At 36.0% G+C, this 23,307-nt stretch overlaps 1 protein-coding gene across 3 annotated transcripts; it reads left to right on the top strand.

Moving 5' to 3' along the window:
- Window positions 1–14,366: 14,366 nt before the first annotated feature.
- On the top strand, window positions 14,367–23,222 carry LOC146935469 (proline-rich receptor-like protein kinase PERK8). 3 transcript variants are annotated; one of them, XM_085750653.1, is made up of 7 exons: window positions 14,367–14,504; window positions 15,122–15,201; window positions 15,314–15,411; window positions 20,528–20,676; window positions 21,049–21,264; window positions 21,849–21,998; window positions 22,768–23,222. In XM_085750653.1, exons 2-7 carry the CDS (start codon window positions 15,194–15,196, stop codon window positions 22,975–22,977), a joined length of 831 nt encoding a protein of 276 aa, XP_085606779.1. In that variant the 5' UTR covers window positions 14,367–14,504; window positions 15,122–15,193; the 3' UTR covers window positions 22,978–23,222. The 3 variants fall into 3 exon arrangements, with proteins under 3 accessions (XP_085606779.1, XP_085606780.1, XP_085606782.1); XM_085750656.1 differs by lacking the exon at window positions 14,367–14,504 and adding an exon at window positions 17,099–17,120 and having other exon boundaries at window positions 15,155–15,201; XM_085750654.1 differs by lacking the exon at window positions 15,122–15,201 and having other exon boundaries at window positions 14,369–14,504.
- The last annotated feature ends 85 nt before the right edge of the window (window positions 23,223–23,307 follow it).

Below are 23,307 nucleotides of genomic sequence, written 5' to 3'. Positions count from 1 at the left end.
ATTGATAACGGCAATGTCGAAAAAAACACGCCCTTACAATGATATCACTTTCGCCTTGGGCAGAGCGAAAGGATTGTTATTTTGAAAACAAAGAAAACATGAGCAACAAGACACATTACATGGAAGCATGCATGACTAAAGGAATATCAATGGCCTCCCAATTTCTCACAGTGCCTCCTGGTACAACAAATGTAGGCACATAACTACTCTCAGCAGCATCTTCAGCAATAACATTGATAAACCCAGCACTGTAGAATGCTCCTGTTGAGACGCCGGAAGTTGGGGAGAATCCAAGGCCTTCTTTACGCTTGTTTTCCAGAATCTGAATCACTTTGCCCCAGCCGGCAGCCTGCCCTTCTTGAACAGCCCTCTGGGCGTCTTTCAATGAAGCCATAGTAGTACCAGCTCTTTGGGGTTCTGCACCTTCAACAGTCAAGCCTTGAAATGACGTCCCTTCAGCGGACCCTGCTTCAACACAAGAGAAAGATGACACTTGGCTAACCAGATATGCTTCTTCACCATGCATAGTGACAATCTTACCGTTCTTCACAAACTTGAGCTTTTGGTGTAAAGTAGAAGTTACTGCCCCAGCGTCGTGAATCCACGGTCTTCCGAGGAGACAACTGTAAGAGGCATTGATGTCCATGACCTGGAAAGTGATCTGAAATGTCTCGGGACCAATGGTAATTGGCAAGTCTACTTCCCCAAGAACATCTTTGCGAGATCCGTCAAAATCCTTAACCAAATAGCTGTTTCCCCTTAAGGAGATTCCATGATGACTCAACTGTCTCAATGTAGATTCAGGCATTACATTTAAGGATGATCCAGTGTCCACCAACACATTGGATATCATGTCAGACTTGCAGTGTACTGAGATATGCAGAGCCAAGTTGTGATGTTTCCCTGCTTCGAGGAGTTCATCGTCACCAAACCCCAAGTTATTGCAAGCAGTAATGTTACCCACTATTCCATCAAACTGATCCACAGTGACTTCATGATCAACATAAGCTTGTTCCAGTACCTTCATCAACACTTTCCTGTGAGCTTCTGAGCTCATGAGCAGAGACAGGATGGATATCTTTGACGGGGTCTGCAGCAGCTGGTCAACAGTAGTCACTCTTTTTAATAAGCCTCAGAATTTCATCCAGATTAGACTCGTCAATAGATTGGCCTGTTGTGCCGGGGTTTTTGTCAGCAGGAGGAGCAACTGGTGGAGTTATTGTGGCAATAGGTGTAACCACCTTCTTTTGGAACAAGGGTGGACGGACTTTTCCACTTCTTAGAGCTGTAATTTCACTAGCAACGTTATCAACTGTAGCTGGAGATACCAGAGGCACCTCCACTCCATTCTCGACCATGGTTGCATTGTACTTGTAAGGAATTGCTTTTGTAGAGGCATATGATACCGGACCAGGTAACCTGATCACCAAAGGTTCAACATTCCTTGTTTGGGATGCACTTCTGGTAGAGGAATCATGAAACACTGGCACAATCACACATACATCACTGACGATCAAGTGTTTGTCATCCATCAGACTCTGGATATCATCTTTCACCACACAACAGCCCATAGGATTTTGGAGACATTCTGAACAAGAAGCATGATCGTGATTGAACAAAGAAGCTCGGCAAAGTTTGACATGTAGCGGTACCAAGGGAGTAACAATGTTGCGGACATGTTAACTGCGGCATGGTTTAGAAGTGGATTCCTTCTCTGTTCCTCATGTTCTTTGGTGCACTGGCTGAAGATTCACCTTTCTCAAGAACAATGATACCTTCTCTGACAGCCTCCTCTAGACGAGTTCCCATAGTGACCATGTCGCAGAAGTTGTTTGGAGCAGATACTATCATTCTTTCCTTATATTCCTTCTTCAGAGTCTTCAGGAATGTCTGTGTTAATTCTTCCTCATCAAGTCGAGGAGAAACACGGGCAGCTGCCCCTCTCCATCTCTGGGCATACTCACGGAAGGTTTCATCTGACTTCTGAGACAAGGACTTAAGGGAGTCCCTATTTGGCTTTAGACGAGTGTTGAATTCATAATGACTTTCAAAGGCAGCAGCAAGATATTCGAAAGTATGGATATTGTCTTTGCTCAAACCAGTGTACCAATCTGCCGCATCTTCTGCTAGGCTGTCTTGGAAGCAGTGTATCATTAGTGCATCATTGTCTGCATAATTGGCCATCTTTCGGACGTACCGAATGACATGGTTATGTGGACAGGAAGATCCGTTGTATTTGTCAAAGTCTGGCGCCTTAAACTTCTTAGGAACTTCAAATTGGGATACCAAGCATAGATCACGAGCCTTAGCAGAGACATTGCTTCCACGGCTAGCTTTGACCTCACGGAGTTCTCCAGCCAACTCTCTCAACTGCCGTCTCAACTGCTTTGACCAAAATGCCCCTCATTATTGTTGCACAGTGTGGACAATAGGATCGGTAACAGTAGTCACCTGAGGCATAGCAGTAGATACGGGAATCTGTCCTTGACCAGCAAAACCAGAGACACCAGCAGTAGTATTAGGAGAATAGTAAGCTGAGAGCCCATAAGGAGGCCCATTGGGCATAACAAATCGAGCATCGGTAGCCACAGTAGACAGTGGGATAGATTGAATTGCTTCAGTAGAAACTGGGACAGACGTGGCTGGTTGTTCTTGTGCAGCCATCAGAGCAGACATAGTGTCATGAGCCTTAGCCAAGTCTTCTTTCATAGCAGCCAATTCGGCATGGAGCTGAGCATTTTCTTCTTCAAAGTTAGCCATAATCCTTCTCTTGTGAAACCTTGTTTGATGCACTCTATCTGGTTGGTAAACCTTGCGAACACGAGCCCCTTTTCAGACTGCGGCGGACAAAACCAGGAGGCAATGAGCACGAGAGAAGTTTTTTGTGACCAATGAATGCATATGATGCATGAAATGTGTTAATGCATATGCAAAAAGACTCTTTTTTGTGTTATCGAAGGGTTTTCAGACAAATTAGAACTTGTAAACATTACTAACAACAATTAACATAAACGAGAAACAAACAACCAACATATAGTTTTACAAGACGATTCCCTTTGAAATGCTAAGCCAAGGGATAGACTTTGAAATGTAAAGCAGACATAACAACTGGAAATAACAACAGGAAAAAGGAATCCTCAATCATAGGAAGTAGAAGCATCATCCTCAGACTCAGACTCATAGCTGCAGTATCGGGCATAGAAGTCACGGGCACCCCTAGCCCTCTTGGAGTCTCTCATAAGCAACCTATCTTTCTCTTCAATCTCTTTCCTAGCATTAGCCAACTCTTTCTTCAGTGTCAAGACCTCATGAGTCTGCTGCTCATCCTTTCCATCCAAAGTCATGATCAAGTTCTCAGCCTCATAGTATCTAGCCCTCCACTGATGCTTCTCCCGACTCTCCATAGCTAGATGCTCCTGATACATCTCCTGGGTAGGTGGGAGTAGAGGCAAAGGCATGGTAGGAACAGATGCAGACACATATCTCATAGAGGGGTAAGGCATACCGATCTCCACAGCTTGGTTTATCACCCACTGTGTATAGGCCTCATGAGCAACACCGGACCTTACACCCATATACTTCACCTCTTTCTTCCGAAGTTTGGACCAAGCTTCCATGAAATCCTCTCTTATTCCGGTGGGAGCATTGGAGTAGTGGAAGAAGTAAGGAGCTGTAGCAAGATTGATGGGCTTTCCTTTCATCGGGAAACCAAATTGTCGCAAAGCGAGCTCCGGGTTATAGTTGATTCCACCCCGGGTACCAAGAAGAGGTACATTAAGAAACTTCCCACCGCCAAAGATGATTTCCTTAACCCTAGAAGCGGGAGTGAGCCAAACCACTTCATTAGGAGTGAGAGCCATAATCCTCTGTGAAATGGACCAATTCTCCGGATTGTCGTGGAAAGACTGCGGAAGGTGTGAAATAAACCACCTATAGAGGAGAGGCACACAACAAAGAATGTATCCACGACCTTTGCCGGAATGATCGTGAATAGCATGGTATGTGTCAGCTAGCAAAGTAGGAACCGGATTCTTGGAGTGGAAGATCATAACAGCATTCATGTCCACGAAGTCATCAAGATTCGGAAAGAGAATAAGCTCATAGATGAGAAGTGCAAGAATAGCCTCAAGAGTGTCCTGACAAGTGGTATTGAGGTTGGCTTTCCCAAGAAGATACTCTGAGGTGAACCCTCGGATGCGTGCCTTAGTGACAAGATTCTTGGAGACATCGGTGGTCTTGAGATAGAGATCTTTAGCAATAACCAATGGATTAGGAGGATTCTCAAGTCCCGCGAAAGGCACCCCCTTAGCAATAGATAGACCCATCAAGGAAGAATAAGCCTCTAGAGTAGGCACCAACTGAAAGTCGGGGAAAGTAAAGCACCGATACTCCTGATCATAGAATTGCACTAGAGTGTGCACAAGCTTCTCATCCACATTAGTCTGGAGAATAGTAAGTAAAGCCCCGTAACGACGTCGGAAACCAGTCGGATCCTCAATCTTGAGTGCCAAATCTCTCAAACTAGCCAAATCCACTTCCTTGAACTTGTAGGACTTAGTCTTCTTCATTCCTACAATGTTTACAAATTCAACTTGTCTAAGCCCTTCGATAACAATGCATGGAAAAAGTTTATGCATGTATGCATGTATGCATGAATGCATGATTATGTTCAAGTTCGGAGAAAACATGGTGGGTTTAAAGTTCAAAGTCAAGGAGTCATGAGTGGACACGGCGTCGGGTGAAACTAGGGCTTTAGGATAACAGTAGTCGGGTTCTAAAGAGGTTCCCAAGTTGCAACCTCTCCGACGTATATCACGGTGTCACGAGACAAACACTCGCTCCATGATTATCCGTGGAAGGTCTAACTTGAGTGTAGTATCGCGTGACGACTAAAACTCGAGACGACACTCGATTTAGCCTCCGCACTACGTCCTAGAAAATGGCCATGGATGGGTTTGGTTATCTACGGTTCATAGCGTCATAGAACAATTAGAAGTAAAGTGCCTAAACGCGACAACACGCGCCGACAACATCACCCCCAAAATGCCTCAGCTATGTGGGATTGATCGCATAATCCAAAACACGAGGCAACCCCCGGAATGAATTGTCGATTATATCCCTCCTAAATCCTAAGTTCACTCAGCCCGGGTGCAGGACTTTTGATATTCTCACCCCACACGTTTGCAAGAAATTAAACATTTATTCACATAGGAAAGCAAGTAAAAGAAACAAGTAAAAATGAGCGCAAGCGTGGAAATAAAGACTAGGCGTAACTCTCGAATCTCCCCAGTGAAGTCGCCAGCTGTTTTATCTTGGTTTTCGGGTGTCAAACATTGATTACGTTTGAACCTTTTTAACCGGTGATATCTTATTTTTTCTTGGGAAGGGAAAAAGTAAGCAAAACCCTTGAGAATCGAGGTCCGGGAGTTGTTTTCGCTACGGGAAGGTGTTAGGCACCCATAACGACTATAGTATCCTATAGGAACCGTCTTTAATTTCTACGCGCGCGCTTTATTTTTAAATGCTATTTGAAAGAAAATATTAAGCCTAAAAGTATTCTAAGTGAAGAATTGGAGGGAGAAGAATGTGTTTGAATTTTTATTTTATTTGAATTGAAGGAATTTTAATTCCTTGCCTACGTACCCGTTTAAGGGATCAAATCCACCGTAGTTCTCTTCCAAAAATGTTTTTGTTTTTGTTGGTTGATTTTAAGTCTGAAAATGGGATTTTAAAGAATGAGTGAGAGAGACCTCAAGGGCATGAGATTGTAAAAAATGTGAGGTGGGATTAGTCATTTGCAAAAAAGGTCAAGTATGATTAAAGTTCTTTAAGATTTTTGTTTAAGAAAATGAAAAGGAAAATTCAATGGGGTTTTGGACCCCAAGGTTTATTAAGAAAATGGTTTGAGTGATATTGTTCATATTTTTTGGAAAATTGATTTTTCTAAGTGTAAAGCCTAAGCATTCATCGAAACATACAATCCTAGACATACATCTAAACATGCATATTCTAGCCATATACCTAAAGTGATGTGTGTGCATGTGTCGGTGCTTGTGTCGGTGTACATTATTAGAGTCCATTGTCCTTTACATCATTGGCCTAGATACATTCTATGGTCTTGCAAGAAATTAAAAATTGCATGAAGTAAAATATTACAAAAGCTCCTAAGTCTTTACATTCTAAGCCTTGGTACAAATTAAATTGCAAGAAAAATAGAGATGAATATGGGATGAAATGGGGATGCTTATGAGATATATGAGACATGAAATGAAATGGTTAGTAACACATGGTAATATCAAAAGAAATAAAGCAAGAAAAACACTATAACACAAAGCATAGAAAACAACCCAAAATAAAGGCAAAATGAGTGCAAAACATGACTAAAATTTGCTCATAAAATGTAAGAGCCATATGACCTATAATTCTCACATTCTAACACTTTTTTAAAGGTTTAGAATCAGGCTTTAGAATGGGAATTAAGGCAACATGATTGACTTGACATTTTTTGAAAGCAAACTTAGGCATATTTGCATTATTTATTTACACAAGTAACTTGTAAACTAAGTGACTAATCAAGATTCACACTTATGCAGCAATATCAAACACAAACAGTAACAATAAACTCACAAACTTCAAGCAACATGTCCCACAAACAATCATCAAGAGCTTGAAATGGAGTTAGACAATTTTTACAAGATTTTTCACATGAAATCAAAAAATAATGCAAGAAAATGTGATAATATTTTCAACAAAATTTTCCAGTAAACAAAATGCATAGAAAAATCACGAAAATAACAAGAAACATTCATGAAAATTTTCAGAATTTTTAAGGGATTTTTAAAGGACTTTTAGACTTAATATGTGCAAGAAAATCACCAATTTCAACAAGAATAGTAAAAAAAATGCTACACATATTTTTTATCAAATTTTATTATGCAAAAATGTTATAAAAACATCAAGAAAGTTATCAAGAACTCATGGAAATTTATTTGGAATTTTTTTTTAAGAAATTTTGAATGAGCAAGGGGCGTAAAAAACGAGATCCAGTGGTGCACATAGCAAGAAATAAGCAAAAACGAAGAATCTGCAAAGAAAAGATGCCCAGGCCCAGAAGGAGATGGATCCTGGATCATCCAAACGCACCAGGAGCGTTGGATTGATCCAGGGAACCAAAACCCTAAATCTAACGTCTCAGAACACAGGGGACCATGGTATGATAACGCACGCGCGCGCGTGTGATCACAAGGGAGTATAAAAACAAAATCCCTTCACAAACCCTCATTATTCTCTTCTCCTTCTCTCTCTAAACCGAAATCACTCTCCCTTCTCTCTAGAATCTGCAGATCGGAGAAGAAGGTGGGGACGGCGGCCAGACTTGCTCCGACGCGGTGGTTGGCCATGGCCGCCGCCGTGTCGGAGCTCATACTTTATTTTTTTTTGAAAATTTTTATACCGGCGGCTTCGTCTCTTCCTCTTCTCTAAGAATCCGAAACTAGTTTTCTGATAACATGCTTCATAAACCCTAGATCTACAGTTTTTGATTCGAATCTTTTTTGAAACAACACTTATGAACACGATAACGGAATAGAGAGAAGAGAAAGTCACTTACCTTCGTGTTAGATCGGAGGAGGAAGCCTCAAGATTCGCGTCCTCTTCTCTCTTGCTAAGACTTGTTCGAATCTTCTTCTTCTTTGCTTGAACTCGTCCGAATCTTCTTCTTCTTTGATTCGTGTTTATTCTGATTTTGTGGATTGATCCGTTCTTGGCTTGATGTATGTGTTGTACTGTGAATTTGCGTTTGGATTTTGTGGGATTTGAGCTTGAATGCTTGAATTCGATCTGTTGATGTTGATAATGAGTGATTTCGGTTTCTGTGATGATAGTGACGGTGGTTTGTGACTGTTGCGGTGGTTAGAGTGGCCGGAAAGGTTAGTTACGGTGGCTTGAATGGTGGTTATGGATTGTTAGGGTTTGAACATTCAAGAGTGTTCTTGAATGTTCTTGATTTTTTTGTGATTTTTTGGTGGTTTTGATCGAAAAAATAGAGAGAGAGAAAGGGGAATTTGTTTCTGATGAGTTGGCAAAGAATGATTAGTACCTTGACTTTGACTGTGACTGATCAGCTTTATAGGCTGATGCAGTGACTGCTGGACCCGTAAGATAGTGACACGTGGCACTGGATTGTAACTAATTTTTGGACTAAACTGCAAATGACCAAAAATAAAGGACTAAAATGCAAAAAATGACAAAAAAAAGGACTTAAAAGTAATTAATAATAAAATTGGTAAAAAATGTAATTTGGAAATAAACGTAAAGTGAAACGATTAAAAATGACAAAACGGACTAAAATGAACAAACTACTTAAATGAGGTATTTTAAAGTAACCTCTCTCTGCCGAAATTTCGTGTGAAACGACCAAAATGCCCCTGGGGCTAAAACGACTAAAAATGACTCAGATGCAATTTTAAAATGAATTTTTTAACAAGGGATTAAAGAAAGAGTTTATACAAGCAATTTAAAAGACTCAGATACAAATTTTAGAGACTAAACAGAGTTTTAACACTGGAAATGACGAAAATGCCCCTAGGGGCTAAACTGACTCAAAACGACTTCAAATGTAATTTTTGAAATGGATTTTGACATAGAATGGAAACAAAGACTTACTCAAACTATTTGAAAGGACTCAAACCATTTTTCAAAGACTGGAAGAAATTTTAACATAGGAAATGACTAAAATACCCTTTTATGAATTTTGCAAGTAATATTGAAATAAAATGCAAGGAAAGATGTAATTGATCAGAGACAATATCAAATGACTTGAAATGCAAGAAAAGAAGAATTGAGTTAGTATTTTTAGGTCCAAAATTAGGGTATAACAAAGAAGAATACCGAAAACAAGAAGGTAGTAAGAATCATGTTACTCAAGAGAATGTTCATGTTATGGAAGAAGAAAATTCAAGCAAAATTACTTCCAAAAAGAGAAATCATGAAAATGATAAGTCTCATCAAAACCACAATGCTAATAACAATAAAAAGAAAAGGAAAGGTGAATGTTATTTTTGTGGGAAAGAAGGACACTTTAAGAATGAGTGCAGGTTCTTTAAAAAGAAGAACAAAGAAAAGAATTCAAGGGCAACAAATGATGATCTTGTTGCGGTCATTTCTGAAATCAACATGATTGAAGATGTTGATTCTTGGTGGATAGACTCTGGTGCTACTCGCCATGTGTGCAAAAACAAGGAAATGTTCAAGACCATCAATGAAGATGGGAGTGTTTTGTACATGGGAAATGCTTCAACTGTGCAAGTCCAAGGAAAAGGGACCATAGATATTGAATTCACTTCTGGAAAGACACTTACTCTTAAAGATGTATTTTATGTTCCTGGTGTTAGGAAGAACTTGATTTTTGTACCATTACTTTCCATCTTCTAAGTTTTAACAAGTTTTAAAATCTTCTATTTCTCAAATCTGAATCCATTAAAATGATTGGAATCCCTGATTTAATCTCTACCACTACTCTTGAAAAGAAGTCTTGGGACATTGTTGCTAGAGTTGTTCGTAAGTGGTTTTTTCCTCACTTGAATGCAAATATGATGATATTTCCTTTTTCTTTTGTTGATATGGAAATGGATCTGATGGGCGAAAGATTTGTCTTCTCTCTTTTTAACCTTGATGATTTGATGAACTCGATGATTCAATTCAACCAATTAAATTGGTTCGGTTTAATTTTATTTTTGGATCAATGTTTAGCCAAACCAACCAAACTTGACCTCTATTGGTTCGGGTATAGATTTCATGTCATTCAAAATTGGTCACCCTAGACTCAAACCAAATACTTATATTATGAATACTTTTTATTTTTCATTGCAATTTATGTACTTATTTTAGGGTCACCCTACAATAAGGACCTCTAAAAACTGACTCAATGGTGGATCTTTACCATTTTTAGTAAAAAAAAAATTATAGCCTTTAAAAAAAATGGTGGATTCAATGGTTGATCTTTACCTCTAATAAGGACCTCTCAATATTTTAATCATGTAAACAAAATTTGTAGCCTTTAAAAAATTAGATTTTTATTTTATTATAAAATATGTTTCTTAAATCTATAAAAACACCAATCCAATTGAAATAAACAAAATCAATATGTTCTTCACCGGTTTTTTTTTTGGTGAAATGATCGTAAAAGTGGAACCAAAGCAAACTGTTAATTTTTTATTCGTTAATTTCAACTCATTTACTCCCAAATTCAAATTAATCTGACTTGCATTACAATCATAGATTAGACATACAAGAACTTATCTTTAACATTTTCTTTATCAATGAATAATGACAACGCTCCTCCCCAATTGAAGGAAGTAAATAAACACTAGACTTGGCGGTTGATGAACTACCAAGTCTCAATCCACATTTAAGTCCATCACTCTCAAAATTTAAAATAAGCCATTAGATTAATCTAACAGATGGGGTAGATTAAAAGATCAAAATATGAAAATAAACACTCTACAAAATCATGCATGTCATGACGCTAACGTGAATAACGCAAACGCGCCACCCCAGTTGAAGGGAGAAAATAAACACCAGACATGGCGGTTGATGTTAACCTTGGGAATCAGATCCTCTCGAGTTCAATCCGCATTTTGTCTCTCGAAAAATTAAAACAAACCATTAGATTAATCCAAGAGATGGAAGATCAAAAGCTCTAAAATTAAAAGAAACACTCTACAAAATCTCATCGTCATTTCTCACTTTGGATCAATTCCTTTATTTCAGTTGAAGTTATGCAAAACACATCATATTTCCTCTTCACAAACTGCAAGCACCCATACTCCATTCTTTCTTCGATGGTATCTGTTATGTACTTTTTTTTTGAAGAAATGAAAATGGTATATATTAACATCGGCGGCGAAAAATTCTCAGTACAAGATGTACCAAAGAACTCACCCCGAAAAAGAGAATGTTTAACAAAATATTACAAAATAGATCAGTCGAAACCCAAACAAAGCATAGGGTCCGACCACCATCTTTGAGAACCATACACAAAATTGGTGTTATTAGCTTTTAACCACCATAACGAATAATATTTTGCCTTTTCTAATAACTGAGTGATCGGTGTTTCCTTGTTCTTGTGCAACCTGTTATTACGTTCGTTCCATATCAACCAAACACACAGTAGCCATATTAGTTGTAAAAATGATCGGCGTGCCTTCGAGTAACATGTGAAGTGAGTAAATTGATGAAAGTGCTCACTTATGTTATGCGGATCTACTCCAGACATACCAATCCAAGACCTAATGTGCTGCCATAATGAACCAAAAATTTCGCAATGAAGAAAAATATGTGAGGCGGTTTCTTCCATGCCACAACCTGATATACAAGCGGTGTCTGTAGCTGCAAGTATTCCACGCCTGTGAAGATTGCTTCGAGTTGGTAACCTGTCCTTCATTAGACGCCAAGCAAGGATGGAAACCTTCAGCGGAACCTTATTGTGCCAAACTAGAGCTTCACCTCCATCAACTGTTGGTAAGACCGTAGTTGTTAATGACTGATATGCACCTCTTACAGTATAACCCTCAATAGGATCTGGATCCCACTGCCACCTGTCAAGAACATTAGACTGCACAACAACATTAGTAAGTAAAGTCCTACACTCCCCTAAAAGTTCTTCCTCCCAAGCCCACAGACGTCTCCTCCAACTCCACGCCTCTCCCTCTTCCCCCCAACCAAGCCTAAACATGTCGGCAACCGTGCTAAGCTTATTTGTCGCAAGATCAAACAAACGGACAAATCTCCTACACAAAGGAACATCTCCAATCCATCTATCATACCAGAAAAACGTATTCGATCCCTCACCTAAAGCCTTCGAAACCCTCGCTGCAAACCAGCCCCCATGCGCCTCTCCCACACCATCCCTAATCTTCACTACCTCCTTCCACCACGGTGATGCACTCCGGCCCCCAACCTCCAACCTCCCTGCCTCCTCTCCATATCTCGCCACCAATACCCTATACCAAAACCCCTCCCTATCTACCAACATCCTCCAACACCATTTACCTAATAGAGCTACGTTGAACTCCTTTAACTGTCTCACCCCCAATCCTCCACACTCCTTTTTCAAACAAATAGAACTCCAAGCAATCCAGGAAATTTTCCTGTTATCCTCACTCCCTCCCCAAAAAAATTTTGTAAAAATAGAGTCAATGAGAGAAATGATACCTGACGGAGCCTTGAAAAAGGAAAGAGCATAGACAGGAAGCGCGGTCAGGACAGATTTCAGAAGAACTAAACGGCCCCCAAAAGATAAGAAACGACTTTGCCACCCCATCAATCTAGATTTAATATTTGACACCACAGGATCCCAAAAAGCGAGTCTGCGCGGATCACCACCAATAGACAAACCAAGATACAAGAACGGTATTTTGCCCACTTTACAATTTAAGATAGAAGCTGCCTCTGTCAACCATGTATCCCCAATATTAATGCCAACCAAAAGACTTTTATTAAAATTAACTTTTAGCCCAGACATATCAGCAAATAAATTCAACACGGCCCGTAACGCTCGGACATTGGCCCAACTTTTTTCACCAAGAAGCAAAGTATCATCTGCAAATTGCAAATGAGACACCACCACCGAATTTGACAACCCGACCCCATAACCCGTATACAAATTATTTTCCACCACCGATCTCATCATAACATTCAGACCCTCTGCAGCTAATAAAAATAAAAAAGGAGAAAGTGGATCTCCCTGACGCAATCCTCTTTACTTTAAAAAAAATGAGAAGATTGAATTTGATCTCTGATACTTTTAGCACAATTCAATCTAATCCTTGATTAAAAATAATATTTAATTAGTTCTTTAACATTTTTACATGTATCACAAATTTGTCACGATTCATTATAATAGAGAGACTAATTTGTCTCTCATTTAAAAATGTAAGAGATTAGTTTGATACAATTTTATGTTGAGACTAAAATGCGCAACAAGAAACTTATCAAGGACCAAATTGGGTCTATTCGTATGTTCCGACTCAAATGATAAATTCAAAATTATTAGACTAGATATTTGTGGTTTCTTGGGTTCGAACTCAAAATATCTCATATGTGTGTGTGTTAGTTTCTTGCAAGTAAAAAAAAAAATGGGTCTACACTCCAAAAAAAATACCAAAAGTGACCTTTACTATTAATCTTCTCAATTAAATTTCATCCAATCCCACCCACTCCGCATTCAATGAATTACCCCATCAATCCTTATTCTTTTTCTCAATTTTTTCCTTCTTTCGATTTTTTCCTTCTTTAGATAGCGGCAGCTGTTCATGAATTACCTCATCAATCCTTATTCCTTTTCTGAAGTTTTTCCTTCTTTTGATTTTCACCTCCCAACTCACGGTTTTTTTTTACTTGAATTTTCTACCTATCTTGATTCTAGGGGTTGGTTTGCTTTAAGCTTATAAATAGGTTCAAACGCCATCTCATAACATCATCAAGCTCTTTTTTCCCCGCTGCCGCAACACCTTCTCATCCACACCTTCAAATCGGGTTTACACTCTAAAAAAAAATGTTACTAACCCTTCTATAGTAAAAATGACCTTTGTTATTAATATTCTAAATTAAATTTCATCCAATCCCACCCACTCGGCATTCAATGAATTACCTCGTCAATCCATTTTCCTTTTCAATCCTTATTCCTTTTCTGAATTTTTCCTTCTTTCAATTTTTTGCTTTTTTCAAATTTTTCCTCCTTTGTGGCAATTGTTCATGAATTACCTCGTCCATCCTTATTCCTTTGCTGAATTTTTTCCTTCTATCGATTGTCACCTCCCCATTAACTTTTTTTTACTATAAATTTTTACCTTTCTTGATTCTAGGGTTTGGTTTGCCTCAAGCTTATAAATAGGTTCAACCCCATCTCATAACATCACCAAGCTCTACTTTTCTGCTGCTGGAGCACCTTCATATCCTCACCTTCAAAACAGGTTTACACTCTATGTTACCAAACCATCTATACCAAAAATTACCTTTACTCGTAATCTTCTACATTAAGTTTCATCAAACCCCACCCACTCGGCACTCAATGAATTATCTTATCAGTCTTTATTTCTATTCAATCCTTATTTCTTTTTCTTTTTTTTTTGAATTTTTCCTTCTTTTGATTTTTTCCTCCTTAGCGACAATTCTTCATGAATTACATCGTCAATCCTTATTCCTTTTCTGAATTTTTTCCTTCTTTCGATTTTCACCTCCCCTCTCACTTTTTTTTACTATAATTTTTCCTCTCTTGATTATAGGGTATGGTTTGCCTCAAGCTTATAAATAGGTTCAACCCCATCTCATAATATCATCAAACTCTTCTTTTCTGCTGCCGCAACATCTTCTCATACACACCTTCAACTCATGCATCACAAATGGTTTGCAATTCAGATGGAGGTGATTCTCACGGTGGCATGTAAATCAATGTTCTTGGTGACAGTGAACACGAGATAGAAGAGTTCATCACTACACTGAAGGTATACTTTGTTCTTTTTTATTCTTGATTCTTCTTCAAAACAGAATACCTGTGGTTTGGTTTTACCGTCATCTATTTCGCTGGTCTGCTTTGCTTTGTTTTATCTTTTTTTTGTTCCCTCACCTTGCTTTAGGGGTTTTGATCTGTTATCTCAAACAATAAATATTTTATTTTATTTTTTTATATAATTTTTTCATATAAGATGATGCGAGCCAAATTTTGTTGTGGGATGAGTTATTGTACTTTGTCCTGGGAATGTTCGTGCTCTTGCTAGAGTTGCTCGTAGTGCGGTTTGAATCGCTTTTTAGACCAAATGTCATCCGATTCAAAATAAAAATCATGTTTAGACCAGTTTGAATTATTATTTAAAAAAAAAATATCTGATTTTTTTGGTGGTGGTCGGGTTCGAACCCGGACCTTGCATATATTATGCATTGTCCAAACCAACTGAGCTATGTTCACGCGGACAAAAAAAAAATATATCTGATTTAATCTAACTATATGTTCACGCGGACAAAAAAAATGCAACATGTAATTTTTTATTAAATGATATGTTTATAATGACTACTTGTTCATTCATAATGATATTTTAGATAACATTATTCCATTTGTTGCAAGAAATAAATTTGGATCAGCTGATGCACCTCCCAAGTGAATCTATTCTCTCTTGATTTTTACCAATAGGTGTGGATGTGGAGGTAGGTGTGGATTTGTTGCTTATATAAATATATTTTTCATATTCAGAATTTTACCTATATCATAAGTTTGTTCAATTTCATCTAATATTGTTAATGTGGTCTTATTGATCAGGAGTAGCATATGCTGTACGGGTAGTTTATGGAAGAAAACAAGGATAGATACAACATACATGATAAATAGAGACATCACAGAAGAGAGTTTTAGCAAAGGTAATATTTCTTTGTCATAGATATATGGTTTACTATTAAGAGAGTACAATTTTAGTTACTCTACGTTGAATATATTGAAATACTAGAACCTATAAAATGTGATGGTATACATATTTGACCAATTTGTCAAACTTGATTCTCTAACAGAAATATAGCTCCATTAATTACCAAATTTCATCATTTTTCCATAATATTGTACCATATTTTTGTTTGAAAGGATATAATCTATTTGAGAGATTATTTCAAGCTAGTAACACATTTATGCAATATAAGTTATGATTTCAAGAGAATAAATTACATATTTGATATTATCTAATTTTGTTTGTGGTAATACTTTTCATATTTTCCAGAGTTGTTAAAAGTGCATTATAGGTTACAACATTTGTTTAAATTCTATAGGCATTCATCTATTTGCATATTTAACAATTTCATCAAAACCAACTTAAACTTAGCTTAAACTACAACTAGTGTATGATGCAACATAAAAGTATTCTCACACTTCTTTTTATCATACAAATTTTGGTGTTCTTTAAAGTATTTCGCCTTTGCATAACCATCCACCATTGTGCTCACAACATTAGGCAAACACTACTAGAAGCCATCTCTTCCATAATCATCATGTCAAACTATGTGTTATGTTATATGTAAACCATCACCTTCAATTCTCTTTTGATTCATTATTTCAACAAATTTTTGCCACCATCCACAAGCTCTTTGACACAAAAAATAATAGTATTGAATTGTAAGTAACCTGATTAGGTATCAAATAGTTTGGAAACAATTCATCAAAATTTATTTAAACAACATCAAAATCTTTTTTTGATGAATTGGTAACCAATAACTCGGTGACAAATCAAGTTACATACGATTCAATTCTTTCGAATTTTGCCTAAAAAATCGCGTAGGACGTGATATAAAATTTGTTGAGGGAGATGAATTAAACGGGGGTTATTCCAGATGTTTTTACATATAACACACACTTGTACACGTTGTATAAGGATGATAGAAGTATTTTGCCATGATGATTATGCAAGAGATGACTTTTATGAGAGTTTGACTAATGTTGTGACTTGGCTCCATGATCGATGGTTATGTGAAGGTTAAATGCTTTCAAGAGTCCCTAAATTTGCATGATGAAATGAAATGTGAGCCTACTTGTTGGAGTTTATGTAACCAATGTTGGTTTGATGAAATTGTTACAATGTGCAAAGAAATGGATTTTAGTAGAATTAGAATTGATGTAGTAACTTACAATGCAGTTATCTACAACTATGAAAACCATGATAAATTTAAACGAAAAAAAAAAACTATGAAAACCATGATTAATATCACCAAAACACAAGTGTATCCCTAGAGGCTACATACCTATCTGAGTTCAATTAATTGCATATGAGTGATCTATTTAAAATACGATGTTACTTAATTAGTGAATTTAATTTGAGAGAGGAATGACAGCTCCAACAGAGAATTTAGTTCTTTGTAACTTCATTACTTATTTTTTTAAGAATTTCTTTCTCTCCATTTCAAATCTGATGTTTTTTTTTCCTTTGGTTAATCCAATATTGCCTTAATCCACTCTATTTCATTCCCTAATAATTGGTAATTTTATTAATTAGTAAATATTTTTGTACATGTGCATGTTTTGTAACTCTTATTTTTGTTGATCACTTCCTTTACCATGTTGAAGGCAATGCAAGAAGGAAGAAATGGTAAACAAGGAGTTGGGATCCTCTCCATTTAAGACCATCTGCATTACTCCTTATCAAATGGGGTATTCATTTATGGTGGTATGCTTTCATAATTTTTTTTCTCTTATGTTCCAATTTGAAGTGTTGAACTTGGTTTAATCTCATTTAGTTTGAAAGTATATTTGACAGAATCAGGGTACTAGAGTGATTTCAGAAATCCAAACCTGAACTTAATTAGTGAATATTAATGCATGTGCATGTTTTCTATTTGTTTTTTTTTTCTTGATCTCCTTCTTTACCCTTTCGAAGGCAATGAGAAAGGAAGAGATGATAAATAATTGATCAATAAAAAGAATAAATAGAAAACATAAACAAGTTTCAAATTATTTACTAATTAGGATTATGGTTGGATTGATGAAATCACTATGGTTCTGTCGTTCTCCCAAACTCTTTGCCTATATAAAAAAAATATATTTATATGTAAATCAAAGCTAATCCTCCTTAAAAATCAAATGACCTTATAAAAAGCATCATGACAAAATATTCAACCTTTTAATCTTTTTGTATTCAACACCGCATGAAACCCACCCGGAGTTGTAATCCACGAGTAGCACGATGATAAACCCCAATCCACGATCTGCAAAATTGAAACGAAACCTGCAAGGAGTTGTACTCCATGAGTAGCACGATGATAAACCCTAATCCACGATCTGCAAAATCGAACCAAGATCTGATATCATAAAAGTTATTAATTTTTTTAAAGAATCAGTGTAATTAGATAAATATAAAATTGAGTATCAGCATCGATCTTTTATGCAATCAATTATATCATCAATGATACATGAAAATTCCTAATAAAATATAAATTGTTCTTCTTCTAGCCAAGTTAGGAAGACTTTGTTAATTTGACTAAAAGGATAAATTTTATGAAAATATCTTAAGGTAAAATAGATTCACCATCAAAATAGGTTACCATATGTTGGTTGTCAATTTCGGTTCCATTTTGGTTCACCATCAAAATAGGTTACCATATATATAATTAGGTTCACCTATTTTACCTTAAGTTATTTTCAATAATTTATCCTTATAGTCAAATTAACAAAGTCATCCTAGCTTGGGTAGAAGAAGAACAATTTATATTTTATTAGGAAGTTTCATGTATCATTGATGATATAATTGATTGCATAAAAGATCGATTTTGATACTCAATTTTATATTTATCTAATTACACTGATTCATTAAAAAAAAAGCTAATAACTTTTCAGATATCAGATCTTGGTTCGATTTTGCAGATTGTGGATTAGGGTTTATCATTGTGCTACTCGTGGAGTACAACTCCGTGCGGGTTTCGTTTCAATTCTGCAGATCGTGGATTAGGGTTTATCATCGTGCTACTCGTGGATTACAACTCCAGGTGGGTTTGGTGTTGTGTTGAATGCAAAAAGATTAAAGGTTGAATCTTTTTCATGATGCTTTTTAAGGTCATTTGATTTTTAAGGAGGTTTAGCTTTGCTTTACATATAAAATATTTTTTTATAATAGATGATTATTAAACAAAATGCAACACTTCAAATAGGAACGCAACAGGAAAAAAAAATTAGGGAAACAAAACACCTTAAATGAAGACATCTATTGATAAGAAGATTATCTTTCGTTCCAAATAAATTCTTTGTTCGGCCAACTTCTCAGCCTCATTAAAACCACCAAAGTAATACCAATCTTTGATTATTACCTTACTTTTTTCCGTTGTTTGTGGTGTTAGTATTGTTGGTTGCTTTTTTTTTTTCCCATTGCTAATGTGAACTTCCTCTCTTTTTCCTATTGATTTTTTTTCGTCCAAAGCAACCATCCAGTTTCATCTTTTTTTGTTTTCTTACAAAAATATAAATAAAGAAGAGAATACTATCAGATTAATTTCTATGCATTTATATTTTCATATTAAATTTGATGCACTTAGTGTATGTGAATATATTTAAATTTATATATTTGTACATAAATAAAAATTAATTTGATATGCTTTTTTTGTTGCATTATTTTGTAATAAAACAAGAATAAGAAGAAGCGAGTTTGTTGCTTATGAAGAAAAGGATCAACGGGAAAAAGAGAGGAACTAATCATTAACATGGGAAGAAATAAAAATCCAACCGACAATACAAGAACTTGTTATATATGAACACTGCTAAGAGACCATTGACAATTATTAAAGTATATACAAAAACTTACAAGCTGTGATTTTCAAGAGATTAATGTGTAAATCTCTTCAATATTATTTAATTTTTCCTTAATTAACAAGATCTCTTGAACATTTCTCTCAAAAAAGATCTCTTGAACATTGTTATTCTAGGTATATTCCAACCTTGTATAGAAATTATCAATCATTATCTTCAACAATGTTCCTCTAATGACTATATCCCTTTAAAAATAATACAACATATAATCCAAATAGATATCATCAAAACTCCCTCTTTGGAGTTTTCTTCGTTTTGTACTATGTTGCTTTAAGAATTTTATGCCTTGCTTAGCAAGTCACGTGAACTTTAACTTAAATTAATTAAAAACTAAAAAGTTGACAACTATATTAGAGAAGGATCTCATGCAAAATAATCAATAAACTAAATTCATATAGTTTCAAGCCCTAGTATCATTCACTAAGCATCCTTTGGAATCCTAGTGTCAACAACATTGTGTCTTACAAAGTCCAAATTTTGGCTCTAATTCCAAAGCTAATAGAACCTTTTTCAACACTACAAAAAGGGTTAATGTAAATTCTCTCTCTCCCTTTTCCAAAATGTCTCTCACTCATCATAATAACCATGAAGAACATCATCAAATAGTTGAACAAACATCAGAGAATTCTGTTTGTTCAATGTGCTACAACAAGAGACCAAAACTTGATTGGACAAGAAGAGACTTCACATATGCTGAATTGCATGCAGCAACACAAGGTTTTGCTATAAAGAACTTTCTATCAGAAGGTGGATTTGGTTCTGTCTATAAAGGGGAGATTCATGGACAGAAGATTGCTGTTAAACAATGTTTACATGCAAGTCACAAACGAGAGAAGGAGTTTAAGTCTGAAGTTGATGCATTAAGCAAAGCAAGACATGAAAATATTGTCATGTTGCTTGGATTATGTTCTGAAGGAAACCATAGGCTTCTTGTTTATGAATATGTCTGCAATGGTTCACTAGACCAACATTTATCACGTATGCTATATAAAAATAAAAACTTAACAAATATATGAGTTAATGCATCTCCTGATTATGTTCTTAAATTGCGGTCACGGCTGCAGTTACCCTGCAATCGACGAATTGCAGGAAAACGCGGCTGCTATGCCAGATACCTCAAAACCCTTTATTTTTGTTTACTTTAGAGTATAAATTTACAATAAGGAGATACTCACTTTAAATACTATTATGATGATGCAGAATACTCTCGTAAACCTCTATGCTGGCAAGATCGGGTGAAAGTAGCTAATGGTGCTGCCAAAGGATTGCTTTACCTTCATCAGAACAACATCATACATAGAGATATAAAACCAAACAACATTCTTCTGACACATGATTATGAAGCTATGGTAATCTTATTAACATAATTAAATTTTCTTTCATATAGATTTAACATAATCAGATGTGGTTATTTGTTATTGTTCGCTTTTGCACTCAACCTGTAATATTGCTATATTTCTTTCATATACTTACAACAAGTAGACATGTGCATTAAGTTTTTTAGAATATAAATAAAGAATTCAATTGATATGCACTAACATCGTTTTACACTATCAATCAATCATAATCATTGGATCATTAAAAATATTTGACTTAAATCATATTTACTTTAAAAGTCATACAAGCGAAGGTTTGTGATTAATTTACATTTTAAAAAGTTACACCGTGACCAACCTTAAAAATAAAGAGGGAGAACTAAATTACTTCTATGTTCTTCTCAGCTGGGAGATTTCGGTTTGGCTAAAATTGCAAGTGAAGAATTCTCATGCTCAATAGAATGTCCTGGAAATCTGGCATATTGGGCACCAGAATATGCTGCATATGGTAAAGTATCAAATAAAACAGATGTATATTCTTTTGGAGTGGTTCTTGTTGAGCTAATAACTGGAATGAGGACTACAGACAAAAGACTTGGAGGAAAGAGTCTAGTAGGATGGGTAAGAAACTCAATGCTATTTGAAAGTACATACATGATGCAATGTAATACTTGTGATCGTGATTCTAATTTGCGGTTATGTTGGAAATCTTGATATTGCATTAAAATGCTAACAAACGTGGCCATTGCAGCCGCAATTGCAATTGAAGGCCACAACTTAGAACTATGCTTGTGATTTCATTTTATTATGTATGCTTGCTTACTTTAATTAGCCTTTATTATTTTTCATGTACTTGGGAGGAAGTTTAAGGTTACGAAAAAGCTTATCAAGATATGTATTCGTCGAGTATGGCTCATTTTCACTAATAAGTAGGTATGCACTTGAATGTAGCGATGCGGAGTGCGGGATAAACATGTAATCTGGATTGTTGTTTTAAACATTGCATTGTACTCTATAGCTCTAAGAATTGCATAATCAAGAAACTATAACATTCAGTCTGCTGTCAGAGACGTAAGCACAATAATCCGACCTCCGTAATCATTAGTTTGTGTTCCTGAGTGTGTTTATTTATCTGTTTTTCTGTTTTAAGAATAATTTAAGAAGTTCAACATCCTAGGAATTTCGATTGGTCATTTTTTTCCCAGGCTAGACCACTACTAAGAGAAGGGAATTGTCAAAAACTTGTTGATGGAAGGATAATGGATTCACATCATTGTCATCAAATCTTTTGGATGAGCCGTCTAGCTGGAAATTGTCTTAACAAAGATCCTCATAAACGATTGGATATGAATACAGTAAGTCTGCACTTCTACTATTTCTTTATCTTCCACTTTCATATTGTCAAAGTCTAGTTGCAGAACTTCATCTTAGGAGTTCACATGACAATCCAAGCCTAAGCTGTTGAATGAAGATCGGACAGTTCATACTAATATTTTGTATTTTAGATCCGATTTGGCAAATTTAGAAATGCACCATCCAATCTTTTATTAGCAACCTATGAAGCAATGCACAGTCACGAACACGACACTGACACTAACACGTTGAAAGTGGTAGTAATTTGAGAAAATGACAGAATTGAATGTAATCACGTGTATCGGTGTCGTCTTGATGTCGGACACGACTTTAAACTGAAGTTTCGGTGCTACATAGGCATCAACTATGTGGATTTTTTGACTATATGACACTAATAAAGAAGAACAATTAATCTACTACATATAGCTTGATTCGAGTTTCATGATAACTTGTTAACAAAGAAACACAAACACTTCAAAACAGTAAGTCTAACATGTCATAACCTATATCAGACACTTATAATTATGTTTTACAGTTTTCATTGTTATTTATCTCTTTTGATTTTTGATATTTTAATAGGTTTATACTAATTTCTTCAAGTGATGCATTACAATCTCACCTTGTCTTACAATTTTTAAATCTATCATATTCCTATGTTCTTGTCATGTCATATATCTGAGCTTCTTAACTTGTTAAGTACACTACATATTTTCCATATAATAAAAAATATATCTTTCATTGTGTTTTTTTTATACATATTATTACTACTAGGTGGTCAAAGCCTTAAAACATATAGAGGAAGGTTGCGGTAGCTGCATTGTTGAAAAAGACAGTAGTACCCTTGCCATGTCAGACTGTTCTAAATCAAAAGATGATATGCAGGACCCTTCAGAATCAGATGGTAAAAGTGGAAAAAATGGCAGTAGTAGTTCCAAGTCCAACACACCACATTCGAACTTATTCGAGCTTATCTACAACTGACATAAGTACTTGTAAGACTGTTTGGGAGTGCTTATAGAAGCAACTTACTACATGTCCATTAGTTATTTTTAGCTTATTTCTATAAGCTCTTCGGCATAGCTTATGATAACATCTTATAGCTTTACATGAAAGCAATTTGATTTTTTTATCACGTTAAAAAAAATCTTATACATAAGCAATTATATGATAAACACTTATACTGTAAGCCCCTATTTAAACTGTTTATCCAAACATAGCTTGGCCCCTGATACCATGTTCCATGCATCATTATTTGCGAACGATTCCATCTTTTTAGGTGAAGAATCATGGGATAATTTGTAGTGCTTAAGA

This window comes from Medicago sativa, chromosome 3 (assembly GCF_051527215.1).
Source record: "Medicago sativa cultivar Bolivia chromosome 3, Bolivia_mono, whole genome shotgun sequence".
NCBI lineage: Eukaryota > Viridiplantae > Streptophyta > Magnoliopsida > Fabales > Fabaceae > Medicago > Medicago sativa.
This window is presented reverse-complemented; position numbering and strand designations above follow the sequence as displayed.